Below are 25,153 nucleotides of genomic sequence, written 5' to 3' on the forward strand. Positions count from 1 at the left end.
GCTTTGCTCGTCCTACGCTGCTTTGCTTTTGTTTGTCTTGAAACTGACTTGCAGTACACGATTGCCCAGGGTATAGCCGTTGAGGCTCTGGATGGCTACGACGGCCTCCTCGTAGTTGGTCATCGTCACGAAACCGAAGCCTTTGCATTTGTTTGTCTGGAGATCGCGGATTACCTTAACTGATTGTACTGCGCCGAAGGGTCCAAACAGCTGCCACAGCACGTTTTCCTCTGTTTCCGGTGCCAAATTGTATACGAAGATGCACCAGCCGGAACCGTTCATCGCGTTGCCTGGTAGCATTGAGTTCGCCAGTAGGTCTCCTGCAAGAGGGCTGTACCTGAAACAGTTCTTGTTAAGCTCTCCACTTGTATGGTTTATTCTAATCTATACAATTTAAGCCACGAAATTCCATAAAATTTACATTTTTTTGACTTTACTTTAGCGTATTTTTAATATTCTAAACCATGAGCAAAATTTAGCGCTCTTAACACTGTTTGTCAATTAAAGTAGACGAGTGGCTACTATATGTTCGGTGAGTCTTAAACACCGTTATACACAAGTAATTTTTTTGTTTAATTATTAAATCATCAATTAGTTATGAAACCCATAGTGATGTTTCGCATGACAAAAAATATTAAGCGCTGACTAATTTCAATAATTTAAATACTTGAAAACGTTTTCTGCGATTTTTAATAAATATTTTCTCAAAAATTGTGTGATTATGACAGAAACTATAAAGAACTTTACTAAGTTTTTTAGATAATAATTTTGTAAAAGTTTCAGAAAACGATTTTCAAAAATAGATCAATATACTATAGAATATTAATGTCAAGAGAGCTACATACCTACTTGACGTCATAAGCCGCGTAAAAAAGAAATCACATTTCGGTTAGTAATCATTAAGAATTGTTATTTATAAGTAAATCGTTAGTTTTGTATTTATAATTCAAGCTCTAACGTAGATATGAATCAACGTTGTGTTTGATGTGGGACTGGAGAGGAGCTTGAATATTTAGAATTTTTTAAATAAAAATGTACAAACACAAAGAAAATTAGTAAAAAAAAAAATGTCTTTAAAAAAAAAATCGATTTGATATAATACCGATAAGTTTTTCTAGAAATGTCAAGTAACATAGATATAAAACGAAAAAACTAAAAGTAAAGTCAGACTATCGTATTTTGAAGAGTAAAACTAAAAAAACAAAAAAACCAACTACTAACTTCTGTAACTCTTTGTTCATGAAAAGCGTGGTCTTGCCTGGGCTAAAACAAACAAATTGAGGATATCACAAATCCAAATTTGGAAACAAGAATAAAAAATGTTCATCATTTTTATTGATTAATGGAGGTTTCATTGTAATTGGAACAAGACCATGCTTACGAAATACCGATAAAACATATTTGATAAAATAATGTATGTAAATGTTTTTTGTGTAAATGTTTTAATGTACGGATTCGGCACCTAATTCGCCATGAAAAAATTTCTCCACTTTTCTGTTGATGTTTTTGTATCAGATTTTATAAATGCATTTTGATTGGTGATAATAACAACAATAATATTAAAATATAATATTAATATTAATAATAAATTAAACATGAAATTGTCTGAATTGATTTATATCAAAGATAAAAAAAGTATTAAATGACTATAGGCACTATAAGGTAATCTTCCATCTTTTTAGCCTAATCAATAGTTAAAGGTTGCTGTAACATCAATACTTGCCACATGATAAATAGTAAAAAATAAAAATTAGGTATTGAATAATTAAAGCCAACGAAAAAGTGGAGAAATTTGGAAGTATTGAAATGGATATTTTCTATTCCTGTCAGGTATAACTAGTACAGGCGACTAGGTAGGTACCTGGATAGTGGCGACAGTGGAATGTACCTGAAGCGACCAGTTGGGTGATGGATAGGGCCACCAAATCGTCTAGTAGCTTGTGGAGTTAAGTATGCCGCTAATGGTGGAATGGCTTTATTGTTATTGCTTGGATTGTTGGCAAATTTTACCGTGATTGGCTCGGTTGAGCCTTTGGGAATTGTGCCATTCAATTCTTGAATAGCTCGTTCAGCCTCCACTCGTTGATCAAATCTTATAAAACCCACACCTTTCGATAAACCTGCAAAAGTTACAGTAAAAATATTGTAACCACTAGGTAGCATATGTACAATTAAATTCTGAAGGTTACTCAAGAAAATAATTAGCAATAATTTTTTGAAAATTTGGCAAGGAATCTAAAACTACTATCATAAAATAGCTTTTAAATAAACATAATCTAATATAAGCATATTTAAATGTACGGGAGCAATAATTTTTTAATTTTTACTACCCTTAATTGTTATTTTATTATATAACTTTTAGATTCTTAGCCAAATTAGACTTCAAAAATTTATTTTTAATTACTTTTTCAAATGATCCTCGAAATTTGTTGTATCAACTGCATTTTGAAAACATGAATATTAATATTGGTCAATTAGAAAATAATTTAGATCCAGAATTCCTAATTTGTTTGTATTTTTACTTCTACTGTAAGACAGGGTACTTTCAAAAAAGCTACATGAGATCCAGTACGCTAATTTTTACAAAGTTTGTGTTAAGTTCTTTGTAAACGAAAAACGATTCCGTTATGTCATAAGATATATCGTAAAAATATTTTTGATTTCGTCGTTCATACATGAGTAAAATAGTATTAAATTGTTGTCATTTTCGTTATTTTGATAAAATTAGCTATAATTTCTACCCCAGAAAAAATATAAATGTTTTTTACCACTTAAGTAAAAGTCGGGGATATTGACAATATGAAAATAAATAAGTTTATTATTTCTGTCATCATGTTTGTTAGGTCGAATTAATTTGACAGAAGTTTGCATAAATGCTTTACAACAAAACCTCATCATCATTCATGTAGCTTTTTAGAAAATGTCGATTCGGAAGTTTTGTTCGAAAATTCGATTCACAGTTCGAGGATCTTTTCTCATTTTTGTTTTTATATATAACTAAATTTTCAGGTAAAAATGTTTAGTATTTACTTCTCTACTAATTCTAAAAATCAATGCAAGGGTTCAATTGAAAGTTTTTAGTGGCTGGGTGCGCGCTATTTCGTTTCTTTACACTGTCTTATAATAGACGAAAATTATTATTCAAATATTTGTAATATTTTGGTTTTACATGTTTCTTTTATTATTGCCTCTAATGTCAGTACTCGTAAGATGTCAGAGGCAATTAAGATATTTTTAACTTAAATTGCAAAATAATATGATAACAAAAGCGTAAAGAAACAAAAAATTTGCACCACGCGAATTATGAAAAAACTTAATTATTCTCATTTAAAAATAGAAAAAGTACTAAATTTTAAAAATATAAAATGAAGTTATTGAGTTACGTACCCGGCAAATTGTCTCCGCCACCAGTCACAAATTGTCGTACTAAACAGAAACGAGAAATAATATCTCAGTAAAAAATAGTAAAACGTTTGTAACTTTCTAAATTCATTTTTCATTCGTGTTCTTCACATTACAAACCTTACATTATTTTTAACGAATGAAAAACGAGTGAAGTTTATACTAATAAAAAAAATAACGCTGAGAGTGTTGTCTGCCTCCTAGGTTACGTTGCAGATAAATTTTGATTATCAAAGTTGAAAGATTGAAACAAATAGAATCATTTTTCCTAGGAAGTAGATTCAGCGCAACTTAAAAATAACTTACATCGATGGCGATTTGGGTGGCAAAGATTTAGCTGTAAGACTTCAAGTACTTAACAATAATAATAACGGGAAATCATACGAAGAAATAATTTTCAATCTAAATGTGATGAATTGTTTACCCAAAAAAAAAGAAAAAATATATTGGCATCGAATCGCTATCAATTCGATATTTGTAAAATATTAAAGTGGAATCTCCGATAATTCAAATTAAATCCTAAGACGATGAAAACATTGCAGAATAACTGAATGATTTTAATTCAAACCCGCGTTGAATATATAAAATAATATTATTCATTTATAATAATAACTTTATTAATTTAATTTCTGTATTGCAACTTTTATTGACACATACAAATTTGATTTGTTAAATATCATATATTTTTGATTTATCAAATTAGTGAGTAGGATTCGATGATTATTTCTCACGGCACTGACATTTTTCAAAAATTCATTGATAAAAGCTTTTTATGAGAACAATAATCAATGAATGCAAGGGCGCACCTACCCACAAGCAATTAAAATTTAAATAATTTTTTAAATATTTTTTATTGAAAATTTGTTTAACAAGTTTATGAAAAGCACTTGAATGTATTTTGGTTCAAAATACAAAACCTATTTGCAAAATCACGCAAATGATGTATAATGAGATGCGATAAAAATAACAATGAGAATATTGGTTGTTGCCAAGACATTAAACTGATTCAATTTTGATCCAAATTTTATCGCAGCAAATTCACAGTTTGCAGTAAAATTGAATAGGAATAATAGTAGATGAAGCGCAAAGAGAAATAATGAAACTATATAATAGCTTACCTGTAATGTTATCGCAGAGAATGCGCGAGGTGATAATTCTACCGAAAGGACTGAAAAGATTTTCAAGGTCTTGTTGAGTCATATTTTTTGGTAAACCGCTCACGTATAAATTTGCACCCTTTATTGCCTCGCTGCTTGGTCTTGCATAAGAAACCTGTTAACGCAATTATTTATATTGATTTCCCTTTTATGATGTACCTTGTCATATTTAATTTGATTCATTCGATTGAAATGATTTACTAAGATTTTCAAAAATTATAATATAATAAATATGTATACAAACCTTAATCGTTTTATTTTGTAATCTTAGACCATTCAAAGTGTTAATGGCTTTTTCGGCATCTTCAGGACGATGATAATTAACGAATCCATAGCCCAAACTTTGACCTGCAAAATAGTATAACAGTCCAAATTATACAATTTCTTTTTCATTTGGAAAAGGATGAATATATTCATGATCCATATCTGAATATATGCACACAGAACAATTGTATTTACGAGATTGCGTGTAATATAATAAATACAGTGTCAGAAATAGATTAAAAAACCCTTAAATACCGCGTCACGGAGTTAAATTAATCCAAAATTTTACGAGACTAATGAATTTATTTTCGTAATTCTATTGTGCGCAAAATTAAATCTCAAAAAATTTACAAGATTTACACGCAAAGTATAAAATAACACGAGTGAGAGGAAATTGATTTTTTTTCAAAACTAATGATCATGAAATTTGTAAGAGTAATAAAAAGAAAATGCTGTATTTAATTACTTTCACGGTAAATTTTACTCTTTACCACTGGGCTTGTGCAGAAGGAAAAGGTTAGTGACGAACAAGTCATTTTTTACGATTAGCAGTATAATTTTTCAATTTGATACATTCTTTAGCCTGTAATGTATCCAAGTATGTGAACGTGAATCATTGTGACACCAAAAATGTACGAAAATTTGATCCGAAAAATGTAAACGCGTGGTAAAGAAATGAGTTTTTTGTGTTGAAACAATTTAACAAGCAAATTAACTATTTTGTTGAAATTATGAATATAAATTTTGGAGACGATTATTTTATTTTTCATTTGAAACAATAAAACTTAATTGATTTCTCCAAAAATTTTTTATATTTTAATAGCAAATTTCTAGTTAGAGGTAACAAAATTAAGTTTTTGTATTGCAATCGGGAATTTCGTAGTATAAATTATGACTTTCGCGTGTTTGATATAACAGAATAACAATTTTATGCTAGAGCCTCAACTTCCATAATTAATCGACTCTTTGCGTCAGAGATTATATTCCATTCAGTTACTATTTATTTAAGATATTCTATTTTCATATTTATAATAAAAATATATAAATTTAATATCTATAAATGAAAATATTTGTTGTAAAAGCCGATACATAGTAAAATAAATTTTGTAAAACTGCTACCAAAAAATATTGTTTGATTTGTTAAAAAAAAAGAAATTATTTGATAAAAAAGTTTTTATGAATTTCGCGTAAACTTGTAAAAACGTGTTACTTTGATTACAAAAAATACAAAATGAATTTATAAAAATCTAAGAAACAATAATTTAAATTTTCTTGAATTTCAATTTTTAAGATGATGCTTGGAAAAATGGGGTTGAAAATCCTTATATGACTTTTGCTAAAAAAATCTTAAAAAATTTAGCGAAAATTTTAAGCGAAATATTTTCTAGAATATATAATAAATGATTTCGGGGTTGATTAATTCTGTTACAAATGTACACATCAACTTTTGACTTGATCATAATTTGAAAATGTTGGTGATTTCAGCATCATCTTCTTAATAATTACAAAATAATATTATATTTCAAATGTCTGTTATACTTCACTCTGCTTTACTACCTACATGGTATTGGATGTTACTTAATGAAGTACATACTTAACGAGCTTCGTCGAAGAACGTGATAAGAAATAAAATATTTTAACGAACCATCAGCAAATGATTGATTATACGTACTGTTCAGACCTGTTCCAAAAACAAAACAAAGATACTAATGAAAATAAAGTCACAATCCAAATGCAAGTACATTAAAAATAATTCTATATTTAACTAAATTTCAATAAACAAAAATAAATATTTTTTATGCCGAAAACAGAAAAATTTTTCATTCTTGACGCTAAAACGGTTGTAAAATATTTTATTTTTGTTTTGAAAATTTGTTATCACATTGGTTACTCATAGAAAATGGAGTGTAGGCTTAAGTATAACTTTTATTTTTAATCTTATACAAAGTTTACTAAAAAAATCAGACGAAAACTTTTCGCCAAATAAAATCGTTGCTGTACACTAGTTTTGTCCACGAAAATGAAAATTAATTTGTTCAATAATATTGAAAAGCATTATCGTGCATCCAAAAGTTTTCGTAAAAACAATGATGAAATAAAAAAACAATTGAAACCAGAACAAAAAGTGTACAAAAAAGAAATTATTAAAAAATACAATGATCGGCCACGACACGATGGCCTCCCCCGCGATCAAGCAGCTTTCATCTGGTGCGTGCTACTCTCTCCGTTTTGCATTGGCTGAAAATAGCAAGCGACGCGCACACGTGCTAACCCTGTATTTTACATGCATACATTGCAGGCTAAGAAAATATATAACTTTGTTGACTTTAGTGAACTTTTGTAATGTTTCACGATGCTTCATTAAATCATTCATCTAGGCATAAAATCTTTTTATCAAAATCATAACTGTGACATCGATTTTTATAAGCCATAATGACTGAATTTCAAATTAATAAAACTAGGCTTTCGAGTGCTTAGCAAATCCTGTAACATTATTCTCGAAAAAAGACGTATTTTTAAAGAAATCTCGTGGATATTCATATTTTGGTGTATTCAAATAGGGAAATCAATAGTTATTCATTTCTGTTATTATAACTATAATTATGATTCATATTATTATTATTGTTATTTATGTTATTATATATATTGTATATATTTTATGTTATCAACAATGCTGTTTGTTTTTGTTGTGACTATTACTGCATACTTTTTCTGTATTCTGCAAGCTACAGAAGAATCGTCTTCAAGTATACCGAAAGTGGGAAATCACGCAAAAGAGTCATTCTATTAATAAAGCGTCAGAAACGCTGTGTACATATGTGGTTCAATAATACATTATATCAGTATGTCCACACGGTCAATTTCTTCATTTCAAACTACGTAATTTCATTCATATTACTAAGTGCTGACATGATTTATTTTCAACCGTCAAATTATTCACTATATTGTTGAATATCATAAATAATAACAATATTTTTTCTGTTATGATATCATAGCTCCACTTTCAAGTATGTCCAAATGTTAATAAAAAATAATTATAATTTAAATAATTTTTCTATAAAATGAAGAGTTGCGTCATACAGTTTCCTCGTAAAATTCACAAAGACCCGTAACTATCATGGTCATTAATAATAGCAGCAATGTTGACTAAATGAGAAAATATACGAAATTGATCGATCGAAATTTAAATTAAAAGGCAGCCAATGCGTTTCATAACCGTGGGCATGCAAACGTGTCGTGTACCTCTATCGGGAGAATTTACTCGAGTGTTCAATTTATTTTCTCAAATGGCAATCACATCTTTGTCTACGACAATTGTGATACAAAAAAAGAACTCTTTAATTCTAAGAAATATCTACTATTGACTTAAGTGTGTAGAATAATTAAATATATTACATTATAAATGCATTAAAATCACTAATTTACCAGTGAGCTTGTCCCGGATAAGCTTGCAGCTTTCGACTTCTCCGATGCTTGAAAAAAGCGATCGAATCTCTTCCTGGGTCATGGTCTGCGGTAAGTAATTGACAATAAGATTTGTCTTGGATTCTTCTTGTGAGCTCTGTCCAAGATTTGAGCCGCCATTCTGCTGAACCACAGTATCCATTCCGTTCGCCATCATAACGCAGTTGCAGTAAGTACTTTCTTTTAAAAAATGTTATCACCCTTTCAACGTATCAGCTCGCTTATCTGTAACATCAAATGGAATAGATCTACTTGAGTAAATGCTTTGTATTCATTCATTTATGGGGATTCCATAGACAGGGCAAAATGTGATTGTCTTTGTTGTTTTCTAAATGTTTCCACAGATAATCAAAAAAGTATAGTTGGTAGACTATAAGATGATTCCCAAGATTTTCATTTTTACTCTAAATTCGGTACTTTCGAATAATTATAATAATAATATAAATGTTCTTTTTTTCAGAAAAAATTGCAATTAAAAAATGTAAATTTGAAATTACAAAAAGTTTTCAGTTTTTTAAAATAAAAAAACTTTATAAGGTGATTGCATTTAAATGACTTTTTAAAATTTTTAATTTGTTTATTTATAATACGAAAAAAGCTAGATCGTTTTTATGAAGATAACAAATAAGATACCGTAGAAAATTTTATACCCGATGTATGAAATTTTAATGGGATACTTTCATTAATTGGTTAGTAGCTAAATACTTTGGGTTATATTGTTCTCTAGGCATTTACGTAGCTTTATGATAAGTATTCATTCTAAAAAAAACCATAAAAATGTTTTTGAAAATGTTCATGTTTACTTAGACTTTAGAGCTGCTCACTAAAAATATAAAATTTACGATTTTAATAAAAATTTCAAAAGTACTTTACATAATTGTTCAACCTTATTTAAAATAGTTCTATTTTTTAATCTAAATATATTCGAAAAATTTTGTTTGAAGTAAAAGCTTTTTTGCTGATTACTCCGAAATTATTGTAATTTGATGGTTAAACCAGTAAGTGACTGAAAAACTTCATTAGAATCTTAAAATAATATTAAAGCTTTTATGCGGATGAAAATTTTTGACCACTTTTAAAATTTTTTTATTACAATTAATTTTATTAATTTTTAAATTACTTTAAAGTTCTTTTATACGATTTTATCGTATAAAGTTTTTTATACGATGTCTTTTGTTAGCGAAAGTACGTTAAAAATATTGATCACCAATGCTCACAATCGATCTCTAATGAACTTATTAGAATAATAAAAATAAGCAATGTTAAAAAAATTTTAAATTGATAGAATAGATCAAAACTATTTGAAACAAAAATAAGTTAAATTATTTACGTTATCATGAATCTAACATGTAATTTTGACCGTTTATTGCGTCTGGTTTAAAAGGACGATCGCTTGTCCTACATACCAGAGTCCAAAAATACGATGTATGAAGCTTATTGCAGGCGCAAAGCAAATTTGAGCCTTGAGACTAAAAAAATTATCCAAAGACCGAAATCAATAAGCATGTATCTTTATCAACATTTACGTTTAAAAACAATTCAAACTGAAAAATCGCACACGCTCCAAGGGTTAAGCATATCAATCAGTCGGTAGCAACGAAGTAAAAATAAAAAAAGAGAGAAAGAGAGAGAGAGAGAGAGAGAGAGAAACTGAACAAGAGAACGAAATAAATATAAAGAGAGATGGGTCTCGAAGGGGGATTATACCTCGCGCGTCCTGTGGGGTGACCGAGCGCGGGTTGTCCGGAAAAGGGGCGCGCTGCGCTCCAGCAAGAACGTGTACATTCAGGGGGACGCTTGGGCGAGTGTGTGCAGCTGCTACTGGACGCTATCCACGAACAACAGCCGGCACGAGCCACCTTCCGTTATACCACTATACTATACTTCTCGGGGAATACATACATGGCTTGTGGGGGCCTATAGACAGTACATATTCTTATTGCTGTACATTTCGTACTGTCTGTTACTTTTGGTTTTTTAGTTACGAAATCATATCTTGCGAATTGTTATCAAAATCGGATCTGCGAGCCATACAGTAAAATTAGTAAAGTTAAAACATTCAAATTCTTGAAATAGTTCTAGAACTATATAGTTTTGCCAAACTATTTTGAAATTTCTTTATTTATTTACTTTTTAACATGAAAAATTGAAAGTTAAATGAGTATATTATTAGCATTGTAGAAAATTATTATCGATAAATAAAATTAATATTTGATACTACTAATATCTCGATAAAAATTGAATATCAATTACATTAAAAAATGTCGTAATGACTAGCTCTTTTAAGCTTTAAAAGCGAATAAAAGCTTGAAAATGTTTACAAATCTAAATTATCTGCAAATTGAAGTTCGTACTTTGTTATCAAATCAACAAGTAGATGAAAAGAAATTAAAAAGTGAAAAAAAAAGATTCGAATGTTGTATGGTTTTTAAATGGAAGCATCCATGCAAGCAGTCGCGGTTGATTACTTTTTTAGAGAAGCTTACATTTCCAAAACAGTAAATCAGACATTGATTTCACGCACACTAGCACGCACGCGCACGCACACATACAAGAAGCTCATACCGAATCCCTGATACCCTGCGATTGGCGATCATTTATGGCTTTATTATCATCAAATCAAGCTCGCGCGTAATGAGAAATTTTGGATGATCACGGGAGATCAAAATTCGGTGCCCGGGATGGGCGCAAGAAAGCGTTCGGGTGACCATGACGACGATTGTAATAATGCACCGCAATGCAAGCAAAGTGGCGGTCTCTAAAGTTGGTACGAGTCGATCAATACTCGAGCGCATCACCCCTCCGTGCGTTAAAGAATGGCAGGTCACAACGGCGCGCGGGTGCGACTGCGCCCTTTAACGTCCACTTTGACTACTACTACTACTACCGTTTGGACACTCCTTTCCAGGAGCATAACTTATTCGACGACGAGTACTTGATTACGCTTTTTTTTTAACAAGTAATTGATCTGTGCACTTATGATGCGCGATCGCGTTCGGAGCTCCCCGGCAGGTCAATGCTCTCGACTGATATGGAGGTGTTTACAACCGATGCATTTTACATTTTACGTAGATACGAGAGGAGCGCTTACAATTTTTCATTTAAACCCTTTAAAAATTAATACCCAGGCTTACCCTTGACAAGTATTTTTTTTGGTAAAAAGACTTCCTCGCTCCGCAAGGAGTTCTCCTCTTGATTTTCGCTTTGATGTGGATAATACTGTTCACAAATTTATACAATCACTAACCAGTGACAAAGATAAACAATAAAGTGAGTTTAAACTACTCCAACGTGAATTAATTTGGTAATAAAGCAACTTGCACGACACACTCGGGTGCTAGTCATGGAGATTTTATATAGACAAGCTTTCCCACACCGGATATCGATTACTGTATTTGTAATTAAAGCTGGAATGGCGGTGTGCTTGAATATATATTGTTGTTGGTTCGAGTTTTAAAACGAGACAGAGTAATGGTAATTAGAATAATGTATGGAAAGAAGATGACGAAGACTAAACACTAAAGGGAAAGAAAAGAAACGAAGTGACTTCAGAGTGCACAGACGTGCTCGCGCACGAGCGACGGCTCAGCTCAAACTGACTGAGAGTCCAGAATTAATGCCAGAGTTACCAGCGAAGCAGCGGCAGCCAGCTAGCTAGCCAGCCACTGTATGCGTCTCTCTCGCTCTCGCTTTAGCACGCACGCATATATACATATATACATTTAGGCTGAAACTCGCTCCCTCTCGATATGTCTGCCAGGCCTGCCCCTTATTCGAGCACACAAGTTGTATTCACCCCTCGCGCTTATATACGCCGACTATCTTTTTGAACCAACGCGCTGCCGTCGCCGCCGCCGGTGCCTCGGTCGATATCGGCAACTTACGGCAATAGCCGACCGAGTGATGCAGCTTTACTCTTATGTTGTTTCACCTCTTTGCATTAAAAAATGGTTTGTCGTTCAACGAATTTATGCAATGTATTATTTATTCCTTCGTCACTGTCAACTATTTATATCTTCACTTAAATAAGATGCATAAGTGTGGACAATCTTTTGAGTATGATAAAGGGCCATTTTTTTTAGATGAGGATTATTCATACAAAAAGTATAATAGGGATTAGTAGATGTATATTAGCGTCAGCTCAATGAGTGAGCTGATACCAAAATCTTTCCCTCTCTCTTGCTCTTTCTCTCTACAATCTTTCTCGACCAAGCACGCATTTGTCTGATTTAATAGTGAACAGAAAACGTACACGCTCTTGAATTTCATTAACAATAAAGCTTCTGATACAATGGAACCATAAGAATTTTTTCAAACCGATACAAAAGAATTATTTATAATGTAAATTAATGAAATTTAGAAACAATTACTTTTTTAAAGGTACCAATTATTTTAAATTAATAAACCATATCACAGTGGTTCAATTTTCCCTTTAAAATACTAATCTTGCTCTACAGTTTTTGTGTGGTTTTTATTTTTATTTTGTTACTTATGAAATACTAAATTAGCATTATCTTTGTTTTTCCTTTAAAAAGGGCGTAAACATTTCCTCAAGAAAAATTACGTTTGAAAAAGCTGATGCTTCCACTAATAAGTATCAAAATCTTGTGCAAAAAAGTTCGAATACTCAAGACCCCGCTATCCAGTGTAAAAGTTGGGAGATGTTTAAAACACGCGCAGAGCGTTAGAACTCATAAGTGAGAGAAAGAGAGAGAGAGAGAGAGAGAGAGAGAGAGAGAGAGAGAGAGTTAGCTGACACATGGACCCATAGTCGTGCGATCAATACACGAGCGCTACACCCTCCCCACTTGCACTACCCTGTGAACCTATCCTGCATACTACTGAAATGTTGTTACCCCTGTCATGTCCCTCGATGTTTAACGATCTCTCTTGCATTCTCTACATTTTTTCTTCTGACCATCATTGCATTTTTTATTTGCATTTTCAATAATTTTCAATGTATTTAATCTGCGCTTCATTTTAAATGAGTTGTTTATAATTTGAACATTTCTTATCTAAGCTTTATTCATTATTGAGAAGCTTTTTACAATTAATTTTTTTATTGCTTTGTAATTCATAAAATTCTAAGCATACATTTTTTAATAATAGTTGTAACAGCTTTACTGAATTTTCATTAAAAAAGTTTAATTCTACGGTAAATTTTTTCATTTATTAAACAAAAATATTAAAAACAACAGGGTACTATTTATTTTATTCGCGATTCGTAAACAGTACAGAAATGTTCAAGTGTTTAAACAAATATTTTATCATGATAAATATACTGTTTTATACATTTTTTTTAATTTTACCAAAATTTTTTCATTATTGACTCATAATCTAAGTATAATTTAAGTTAAAAGATAAAAATAATACATTGATAGCGATGATAATATTTTACTAAATTAAATAATTCTTTAAAATAAATAAAAATGAAGAAAACATACCACTTGCTTCGAGATGAAAATTTGATAATCACTGAGTAAAACGCCTTCGATTTGCTCTCTTGTCAAGTCGTAAAAATGTAGTAGTCTTTTGTATCTAACTTTAATACAATTCAACAGTTCCTGTAGATTAGTTTTATTATTGAATTTTGATTTTTAATCACATCGATTCACACAGTCGTTTAAAATAATTTTACAAGTTCAATTAAGATCGATACGGGTATGAATATGATTTTCTTCAAAAATCATAAGACCGCGAAAACATTAAGAGCTTATCTATACAGTTCCTAATAAATATTAGATTACACGGTGCTGAGATCGTTGCTTGGTTTTAAATGTCGATGGTGTAACGGAGATAATTAATGTCCATTTAATAAAACTGAATTCTGAATTGAATAAGGTATCAAAACATTGTTGTGAGCTTTGACGACCACGCCCTGGTGGATGAACTACGATGCTATTACCAGTCTAGTTAGATGGAGCTTGATTTCGCAGGATTCTGATCGCCTGTTCTTTTCTTAAACATAAGGACTTTTTTTCAGAATGACATGGTCCTGTTTTAGTGGTCAACAAATCCACAAGCTGTATATAATCTAAGCGTTTTAAAGAAACAGCAAAACTAAATGATTCACAAACACCGAATGAACCTAAGATAAGTCATTAAAAAGAAGCCGCGGATCGAATAAGGTTGCAGCTGCGAATTAATCTGAACAGAGCGTTATGGTTTGATATGGTGCGTCAACTAAACTGATAGCTGCCTTGCTAAATGTAGCGAGGGTAGTAGCTTTCCGGCAAGCCCGGCCAAGTTAGAGTATCAGTCTGCTGACTTTTCAATCGAAGTCGGCAGCACTAGTATAGTAACGCGCGCGCGTATCCACCCCTGCACACGAGCAAGGGTGGGGAAAGGCGGAGGCTCGCAGTAGTTTCGCCTGCCGCTCGCTGCCTCCGCTCTGCTCGGTCGGTGCAGGGACCCTGGTTATCGATTCTTCCTAGGCATGTAGCATAATACTTTTTCTGTATATTTTGTTTTCTTGTCTACTGCCGCCACAACGCCTAAAGAGACATCTTAAATGATCGGATTGAGTTTTTTTAATCATTAAAAATAGGTGAAATCGTGCTAGGCCATCAAAATAACGATGTTATATTGCAAGCAGAATAATCATAACTTCTTGCTCATCAAGCCAAAATTGAGCCTCCTAAAAAGAACTTTGTACATTATTTGAATCATCTTCCTTATTAATCTTGTCTGCAAGATATTTTCTAAATGGATAGTATCGAAGAACCTATTTCAGTTGTTGATTTTTAGTTGTTAGTTGCGTTTAATGTTATTTTTAAAAAGAATTTCGAATATTATTGAAATATTTTTTATAATTTTATTAAAAAATCAATTGTTTCTGCGTTAATAATTCTTCCTCTAATCTAATACTTTTAAATGGTTGTACCTGATTATGTATAATAAGTTCTATAGTCATTTATTTTTTTAGCCAAACTTACGCTTATAATATAATTTGTAATGACATAGGTCTTGAAAGATACCAAAATTTTGTAAATCTTTTCCATTTCTTTTATAATCTCGAATTGAAAATTATTAACACAACATAGATTACAAAATTAACATAAAAAACTCTCAAAATTTTAGTCGAAAATAGGTACTAAACTAGTTTACACTATTAAAAGTATTTACATTAGAACTAATGTGAAAATAAAAGAAGTTTTTCCTTCGTGTAGGAGAATTCAATTCAATGTAAAAACATGAACTAGAAAAATTAAAAAAGATCTAGCCAAATACCATTAGATATTCTGAAGACTTCATTTACCAAATGGAAACCGTGCATTACTAATACAATTACTTTAACTCTGTCTCTTGCAGATTTACAAATAGGCGTACTCGCCATCTAGTGGTGAAGGCTGACATTAGTTATGATCGAATTTTGATACATTTTTTGATCAATTAATGCAAAAAATTAGTAAAAACTGGAGTAAAACACCAATTTTCAATTAACATATTTAAACTTCAATAGAGTTAAATTTCATTTGTTTATTTTGGCTTTGAAAATAATGTATTTGAAGGTTGTTCAATAAATTATTTATAACTTGTAAAGTACTTAAAAATTCAGTATCAGTTACTTTTATTTTAATGTCTGACTTTATATTAAATCTGTATTTAATCTAAGGTTTTTGACAGGTGTATACTTCGTGACACGCCCTTTGTATTCATGGAAAAGTTAATCTGTAAATTAGACTAACGATACTTTTGGCCGCTTACTCCAGCAATTGGTTCCATTTTATATAGAAACGTTACTGCTTGAAGTTGAGATAAAAATTATTAATGTCTACATGCATAAAATTTACTCAAATACGCCAGAAAAATTGTTTATGCAATAGTATGACGAAAAACGTCTTTTTTCGCACATTTTTTAGTGCGCAAAAAGCGTTTTTGGACACTCGTGTGCGGTAAAACGTCTCATTTAAATGAAAGTACTTTTCGTCTACTATTGCATAAAATTTTGTATGCAACACGTGCCCAGCTTTTTGCGCACAGTGTGCGGAAAAAACACCCACTCGTGCCGGCATGGCCGGCACTCGTGTCTTTTTCCGCACACTCGTGCCCAAAAACGCCTTTTGGGCACTTGTTACATAAATAACTATTATATTCTTAGACCCTTGATAAATACAACGATTCTCTAATTTCGTCTAAAAAATTATTTGCTGGAAGTCAATGAATAATTGAATTTCTGAAACTCTCAACCCAAATCCTTCGATCTAAAATATTAAATGTAATAGAACGTAATGTTATTCGTTCGTGAAGTAGGAGATTTTAATGTGTTGGGCCCTCTGAGCGTAGTGATGACAAAAAGTGAAGTTAGAAGAAAATCATCCCGTACACGAGTGAAGTATCGTATTTTTTATCACAAGTTTGGGAATTTGATTTTATCGCATACTGAGCTTTGTGGAAAGTATATTGTGCTCGGATTGTGATACTTTCCGCCTGGTGACTGCAGAGCGTGCGGAAAAATTTTAAAATACGCTGCGAGAATTCCGCGCACTATGGTGAAAGATAAAATGATATGTACTAAATTTTTTATTACATTTCTGGTTCATTATTTATTACAGTATAGCTAATACACCCATTTTCTTTGGTATACATAAAAAGTATATTGTAAAAATACAACGCATAGAGACCCTGTGGTATCGTCCCTTTGGGAACGTTAACGAATCACGAAATAAAACACGTAACAAAATTTATGAAGAAAAAGAAGAATTTTCAAAAATATCAAAGACGAAAAAAAACTTCAAAAATCCTCGGAAAATATCAAAGCAATGTTATTAGGAAAAATATACTTATTTTCTTACAGGAGAGCAATAATTTGAAATGTTTTTGATTGAAGGGTTTGAATTGTCTTAGAAAGGTCGAGAAGTCATCTGAAAATTTCATAAAATGTAGAAGAAATGTTGTAACTTTTAAATAATTAGCATTATTTTAAGGCTAAAAAAGGAATTATTACTGAATTTATGGGGGCGAAGGGATGATTTATCTAGAATTAGAACAAATAAAAATTGTTGTAGGTACAAACTAAATAAATTAAAATTATTTTATATAAATTTTAGTATATAATAAAAAACTCGAATAATTTGTTAGTGATTGAGTGATAGTAAATAGCGCATGCTCATTTATATTTTCTTTGGGACTATCACATAGAAATATCGATTAAACATTGTCAAGGTGACTAGTAATGCAAAAGCAATCTTACAAAATGTCGTTTGTTGCCGAATAAAATTGCGTTTGTGATTGTTTGTGATAAATACTCTCGTTCATCTTAACAAATGCAAGAAACCGAATCAGGTACGTACTGTAACGGTTAAAATTCTATAATCCATAACTTTTTCGATGTCGCTTTTGTGTCACGAAAGATCGCGAGCAATGTTTATGTTCTTGGTGTACATATGATCACCTCTATTTTTCGCATGTCTATCAAAATCTCTGCATGAGTTTAATTCTGCGATAGTCTCGCGAGAAGGCGATTATTCTAAAAAATCAACTCACTTTCATCCACGCTAGGTTGAAATATCTAAGGCAGACACGCAACTTTTATATGGGAATGTATAAAATTCTTTTATATGTGTCAATTTTCTCACTATGAATACTTCTAATGAATATACTCGATACATTTAATCAATATATATTTTCAAGTATTTTTTTTTTAATTCAAAAAGTTTTTGAATTTTTTAAAATCTTTAGATGAGGTTTTACTTACGTATCTTATTCAATATTTTCACGTTGAGTATTGAGAGACTTATGAATTAATAAGGCCTTAAAAATTTTTTACCAGTTGGAATTAAAATTATAATGAGCTCATTTAAGAAAGAATTTCAAAAATGTTCTTATGTATAGTAATGAGAAATAAATCTCTATTTAATTAAAAATTACTTATTTATTTAACAATAGAAATTTTGTTACTTTTTCCTCTTTTTTGGGTAAAATAACGAAAGGCCCAACTTTTCCATAAAGCGTTAAGCCCTACTAGCAACTTATCAATTTTGACAGGCAATAAATTAGAGTTTAGATAGACTTTGATGCTTAGATAGATGCCTAGATGCGTGCTAAGCCACGCGAGGAGAAGGATTGAATGAGATCACGCAAGAGCAATCGTTAATTGGTTCTTACTCTAAAGCGCGTGTCAGCAGGTAAGATGCAAGGTGTAGTCGCTTACAAGCTTTTCTGTAGACGACTACGTATGTTTTCTAGATTGTTTTCATGTCTTTTCAACCTGAGCGAGGGGTTCTCGAACACACGAGCCTTTATCAACGCGCTGGTTAGCTTTGTTACTCACAATTTTTGGAATTATACAGTCAAATAATGAAAACGATTCTCGAGAATTTTCATGGAATATGAATTATCATTCAAAATTTTAAAATTATAATTACGTATTGAATTGTAATTATTTTAATTTCAGAAAGTGAAGACAGTGATGCAGAGGGAGGTCTTGGCAATGTAAATAAACTAGTAATTCGACCACCCGGACACAGTGGCAAAGCCAAAAAAGGCCACTTGTGCTTCGATGCATCATTCGAGACGGGCAATTTGGGTCGGGTCGATCTCGTCTCTGAATTCGAATACGATCTGTTTATAAGACCCGATACCTGCAGTCCACGATTGCGACTCTGGTTCAATTTTACCGTAGACAATGTACGCCAAGATCAACGAGTCATCTTCAACATCGTCAATATTTCTAAAAGTAAAAATCTCTTTCGCCAAGGCATGACTCCGCTGGTACGGAGCAGCAATCGTCATCGATGGCAACGTCTTCCTCTCAAACAGGTCTTTTACTACAAATCTACGGAACATCAAGATCATTATATTCTAAGTTTTGCATTTGCATTTGATCGAGAAGACGAATTTTATCAATTTGCGCTCACCTATCCATATTCTTATAGTCGGCATCTCGGTTATCTCAACAATTTAATATCTAAGTGAGAATAAATAACTATCATAAATTACTTTAATTTCTAAACTCTTAGCTATCATTAGTATCCAAATTCTTTAGAAGTAGTTTTTGAAGTAAATGAATTTAAAATTTTTTGCGTAATATTCTTATACCTGTTATTAATAGGATTTTATGATAATTTTTATAAGTTACTACATGAATTATCTTTGGTGGAGAAGTCCTAAAAAATTTGCAGTCTAAAACCCAACCAATTCCCAACGAAACCATTTTTATACATTACTTCGGGGGATGCCTTCTATCAGACATATGATGATATTTTGATCTACCTCAACCATTCATTTCTTATCCAAAAATAGATTATTAGTCCTTTTTCATGACTTTCATCGATTAATAATCTCCCAATCCCGCATTAACCCAATATCAATTGCAAATTGGAGTCAGTACTTTCGTTCTCAACTTCCCCGGACTTTTTTTTTTAGCAGTCACTGTATTATTAGTACACCTAAGTATATCCTAGTACATCCATGTACTGAAATCTAAAATTTCATCCAGCATGCCATTCTTTAAGCTTGACTACACAATTTTACATAAAATAGAATTCACTATTATTTTTCGAAAGAAGTCTTTACTCTTTAACACCAACTATACAAGGATACGGTGAATGTATTTTTAAATTATTTTTAAATGTATTATATTTAACTCAAATTTGCTATTAAATATGAATTCTTCATTCTTTATTAGTCTCACCAAATCATTTTCAACTTTAATAGTTAAGACACCTTGTTTTCTAACAGATTTCCAGTTGTAAAAAGAGAAACTATAGCTTCATCTATTCAAAAACGTGATGTTGAGCTCATCAGTCTTACTTCTGAGCAAAACTATCAGCCACTCGAACCTGAACAAAAAATGAGGCGATGTATTGTTCTTATAGCACGGATTCATCCTGGAGAATCACCTTCATCTTTTGTATGTCAAGGTTTTGTTGATTTTGTCGTCAGTGCTCATCCTATTGCCAAAATTCTACGAGATTATTTTATGTTTAAAATCGTTCCCATGATCAATCCAGATGGAGTATATGTTGGAAATTATAGGTAAAGTAAAATTTAAACATATAAGTGTCATAATAATATAATTTTTAATTTTTTAATTTTTTAATTTCATTTTCAATTTCAATAGTATTTAAATAATATTCAGTAGAAGTTTCAGAAAGTGGGAAGATCGATTTTGACCCTTGTTTCGACATTTCCTCAAAATGGGAGTTTTCATGATTCAGTTTAGAAGAGCACAATTTACTACCGATTATTAGTTAGTTACTTATTCAAATAAACCGACTATCATGCTTTTTTTACAAATTGCTGATAAAATTATTATAATTAATGCTATTTAAATGATTTACTAAAATTTATAAAGACATGATTTTTTCAGATCCAATTGCTTGGGAATGGATTTGAATCGTTCATGGAGTAGAATATCACCATGGATACATCCAACTCTTGTAGCAACAAAAAATTTGTTGGAAACTCTGGATAAAGATGTAACATTTCCACTTGATTGTGTACTTGATTTACATGCACATACTAATGCGACTGGAATTTTTGTTTACGGAAATACTTATGAAGATGTTTATAGGTATGTAATATAGCATAATCCTTAAAATTTGTAACTCATCGGCTGAATTCAAACTGTTACTTACACAACAACGAAAATGATACCTGCAGATACGAGCGACATATAGTACTGCCTAAATTGTTATCACAAATGGCTGAAGATTATGATTCTGATAACACAATGTATAATGCAGACTCTAATAAAGAAGGTACTGCCAGAAGATATCTTTGCTCAATTCTTAGTGAACATGTAAATTGTTATACTTTACACGTTTCGATGCACGGCTACAAGCACAAAAATACAGGAACTATATTGCCATACACTGAAGAAAGCTGTATCCTTTGAATTATGAACTACTTGGAATAGTCCAAGCAATATTATGGCATAGATAAGCCTTAACTAATTTTTAAAGATTATAGGGTAGGCAGAAATTTGGCAAGAGCTTTTTTCGAATACTACAGAGTTACGGGTTTAATACCTACAGGGTTGCCTGATCAACCAAAACATAAACGGAGTCGCCAATCACGTCAAAAACAACGAGTTCAACGCGAACCACGTCCTAGAACCGCCAGGACACCTGCCCCTTTGCATTTCGCTACTATTCACGAGTAAGTTATTGTTTTTTTTTAATTTGTTTACCTTCCTTTTTTACTGAACAACAATTTACTTTATTTGAGGTTCAGCTTAAAATTAGGAGTAAACTTTTTAATGCGTTGTTTTCTTAGATGGTTCAAAAAAATATGAATTAAAAATAAAAGAAGTAATGACGTGCTTGCCGATCATTTAAATGTAGTCATTTGGGGAGTACGAGGGGGTGACAATTTTTTTCACAAGTTAATTTTAAAATCGAGAAATATAATTTTCGGTATTCATAAATAATAATTGTGCACAAACAAAACTTCGTATATTCTGTGCTTATGCCATTTTTTTGCAATATACTCGTAGAATCACGGCTAAACTGGAACTATCAACGTACAAAATCTGTTAACTGATCTGTGTACAGGGGTTTCTGTAGTCATTCATCAAAAATTTGCGGTTGAATTTTTAAAGTTCAAAATGGCGAATTCGTGACATACCGAAATTAAGAAAATGCTTGAGAGCCTCGAGAAAATATATATGAAGGAATTTTTTACAATCCGCTAATTCTAAAGTAAACTGATAAAATTTTCATTGCAAGGGCGTAGATCTTGTATTTTTATCGGAGCGATTTAGCCTCAATCCATGATAGTATTAAAGCAAAAATCTACCTAATTACACAAATTTTATTGAAAAAATCAAGAAAAATCAATCTGAGAATGCTAAACCAGATAAGCCTTTGTTTTTAAAACTTTTTTTTATACTGAGCGAGTAATTTTTAATACTGAGCAAAAGTAAATCTCATAAAGAAGCTCATACGTTGAGTCATATGATTTCCCATGAGAAATTTCTCAAGCATATTTAAATAGGGTATCTATACGTTAAATTAAAAAAAATTTTACAGGTACTTTGAAGCTGAAAATCAGAATAAGGACACTGAATTATTACTGAGCGGTTCTCGGCCAATAACTAATTCTTTTAATATATTGCAACAACAAAAACAAAACTATGTTTCGAAGAAACATTTTTTATTCTCCAATAACCTTTTTAAGAATCAGAAAAATGAAATTATCTTGCCTCCAAGCACCAAGACCGAACCCAGTCTCACCATAATTGATTTCAACCAACTTACAAGAGGTGGTCTCGAGCTCGCTAAAACGGCCAAAAAAGTTACTCTACTGTGAAGCATAGTGACATTTAGAAGAAAAATCAATCTTCTAACATCGATGGCTACAAATATAAATAATACGCGGATGCAAAGGTAATTTTAGCTAGCCCGATCCAAGAGTACTTTTTATTTTGAAAAATATCATCGTATAGTTAGACAATATAATTTCAGGATGTACATAATGATACATATGCAGTATGAATATGAATTTGTACGCACCTTGTCAATTCAGCAGAGCAGTTTAGAAATTTTTGTAGAGCTTATTCTTCGTCAGAATTTAGGATAATTCGCGCGCTTTACGATGCATCTGACGTTGCGCATGCGTTGCCTCGCAAAGGGTGCGTCTCTAAAATACGTCTCATCAGTTAAAAACCGAGGTATAAAAATTTTATAAAATAATTAAAAGGCTTTGAAACTGTTCAGGCCTAATGATTTTAAGTAAGATGGTCGATAAAAAATAAGAGAATTTTCGATCAAATTTGAAAGTATAGATGCTTAAGTAAAATGTGCACTTGAGACTTCACAATATTTCGTATTTTAAATCCATGCAAGCACTAGGAAGAATCAAGGGTTAAATAATAAAAAAAGGGATCAATCTTCAAAATATCTACGTATAGAAAGAATAAAAAAATAAATCACTTTAATTACTAGCTCGAGAAGTCGCTTGAAGAGTATGTATAGGCCGATGAACAAAGCAATGTACGGAAACGCAAGATGCTGCGAAATTACGCCCGGTTGCTGCTGCTACTGCTATCTGGTGTTTGCAAAATTGGATTTATTTGTGTGTGTGTCCGTGTGCATCGGGACCGTGCCTGCAGCTGAGGGCGCAAACTCCACCAATGAGCAACCCCCAAAAAGACTATACATATATTCAACGCCGGCCCAGGAGCGAACCTCGCCTATTTTCCAGCTTACGCGATATGATCATTATGAGTATGCATCGAGGCTGATGACATGAGCTACTTGATTTGCTCGATTTTACGATGATTTTTACGGAAGTCGAGCGACTTCTTGCTGAATTAGTTTTCAACCAGGATTTCAATATAACAACCATGAATACCTATTTAACTAATAATTTGAGTCACAAACAAGCCCGATGTAATTTAAAGTTATAACTTTTAATTCAAACTGTATAAAATTATATAAAAAATAATAATTCTAAGAAAATAAAATTATGAACTTTAAATTTTAAATCTTTAAAATGAGTTACAAAATTATTGGAAGGATTTCTTTTAGTATTTCGTTGTTCCATTCAATGAGGGAATTGAAAGCTTGTCTTTGTTTCAAGTTATGATCCCTGTAAAATCATATCCTGCGCCCAGTGAATAGTAAGTTATTTTTAATTTCTCACATCTTCGCTCGTTCACGCGAGAATTTCATTTTTGGATGTATATCAAAATATGTACAAGGGCGTGCAAGGGAATGGTTTCTTACTTTTTTAAGTAAATGAAAATTGAATAAATAAATATATTAAATTTGACAAAAGCAGAAAATTTTCAACGGGCTCAGAGTAATTAAATTTTTTTTACAAAAGTCGGAGCACTTCAGTCTCAACAAGGTCTGATCAAAAAATATTTAGTAGAACTTTAAAAATATGTTTAACAACATTTTTCAGATATTTTTCTAAACTTTGATTTATAAACTAACGTTATTTATTCGTTCAAAACAAATGTAAAGGCGAGTAAAGCTCAGTTGCGGAAATTCGATTCCTATATATGAATCAATTGGGTGTATAAGACATATCACATTCGAGCAAATAAAGGTACAAGGGATCATTCTTTCAAAACATTAAGAGGTTTATACGTGAAAGCTGAGATATCATCAACTTATTTGTATCTCTGTATAATTTGCACGTATTAAAAAACAACATCGCATATATTTTTAATTCAACGAATCAATCAATCATTTCAATGAATATCGAATTGGAAAGAAATTTCAATTGCTTACCTTAAAAAGTCACTCGTGTGTTCGATGCACAGTCGAAAAACCGCCTTGTCAACGGCTAGGTTTAAAAATGATGCTTTTGCAATAGCAAAAGTATTCGAAAATTTTTGAAATTCTTTCTCACTTCGTAAAACAGTTAAAATTTTTCGAGAAAATAATATCTCGTTTGCACTGGTTACACGAATTCTGTAAGAAATATACAATGATTTTTATTCGCGATAAAATAATATAAATCAATATGCACGCATTAATAGAGAGGTTCTGAATAAAATTAGGACGTGCAGCAAGCACCGGATTCTTGGTTTGATATTTTCAAAAATGTTCACATAGTCTTGAAATTTGTGTTCGAATGAGTCGTTAAGTAAATTGAAAAAATTAACCTCATATTATTATATGATAATTAATAAAATAAGCATCGAACGGAGTTTCGATGAAATTGTGCTTTTAGAAAGCTTCAAACACCTGCACATTTTCACAATTTCGATGAAAAATATTATCACTCGCGTTTACGAAAAAAGAATTGAGGCACCGAATAAGAAAAACAGCTTCGCTATACTTACAAAATTGTGCTCTAAAAAGCTGTTCTATATCAACTATAAGTAAAAACGTAACCGAACTTTTGGAATTCTTCAATAAAACGACAAAAAAGTGCAAATATGTAGACGGAATATAAAAAAAGTT

The 25,153-nt window shown here is 31.5% G+C and overlaps 2 protein-coding genes across 18 annotated transcripts; one reads left to right on the plus strand and one right to left on the minus strand.

The window, feature by feature from the left end:
- Positions 1–25,126, minus strand: LOC106654605 (ELAV-like protein 2). Of its 17 annotated transcripts, XM_023463469.1 has the most exons (10): positions 25,033–25,126; positions 24,476–24,658; positions 8,250–8,513; positions 6,496–6,504; positions 4,804–4,907; positions 4,521–4,674; positions 3,388–3,426; positions 1,862–2,120; positions 846–848; positions 1–337 (listed from the first exon to the last, which is right to left on the minus strand). In XM_023463469.1, the coding sequence occupies exons 3-10, from the start codon at positions 8,443–8,445 to the stop codon at positions 13–15; spliced, it is 1,089 nt and encodes a 362-aa protein (XP_023319237.1). In that variant the 5' UTR covers positions 8,446–8,513; positions 24,476–24,658; positions 25,033–25,126; the 3' UTR covers positions 1–12. The 17 variants fall into 17 exon arrangements, with proteins under 17 accessions (XP_023319237.1, XP_014230020.1, XP_014230019.1 ...); XM_014374534.2 differs by lacking the exons at positions 24,476–24,658; positions 25,033–25,126 and adding an exon at positions 22,748–22,907; XM_014374533.2 differs by lacking the exons at positions 24,476–24,658; positions 25,033–25,126 and adding an exon at positions 13,733–14,480.
- LOC106654516 (cytosolic carboxypeptidase 6) lies at positions 17,487–22,546 on the plus strand. Its single transcript, XM_014374435.2, has 7 exons — positions 17,487–17,573; positions 18,685–19,201; positions 19,971–20,267; positions 20,602–20,805; positions 20,895–21,118; positions 21,197–21,392; positions 22,265–22,546. The coding sequence occupies exons 1-7, from the start codon at positions 17,555–17,557 to the stop codon at positions 22,542–22,544; spliced, it is 1,737 nt and encodes a 578-aa protein (XP_014229921.1). The 5' UTR covers positions 17,487–17,554; the 3' UTR covers positions 22,545–22,546.
- Positions 25,127–25,153: the final 27 nt, after the last annotated feature.

This window comes from Trichogramma pretiosum, unplaced genomic scaffold (genome assembly GCF_000599845.2).
Source record: "Trichogramma pretiosum strain Unisexual culture from Peru unplaced genomic scaffold, Tpre_2.0 scaffold63, whole genome shotgun sequence".
In the NCBI taxonomy this organism is placed as follows: domain Eukaryota; kingdom Metazoa; phylum Arthropoda; class Insecta; order Hymenoptera; family Trichogrammatidae; genus Trichogramma; species Trichogramma pretiosum.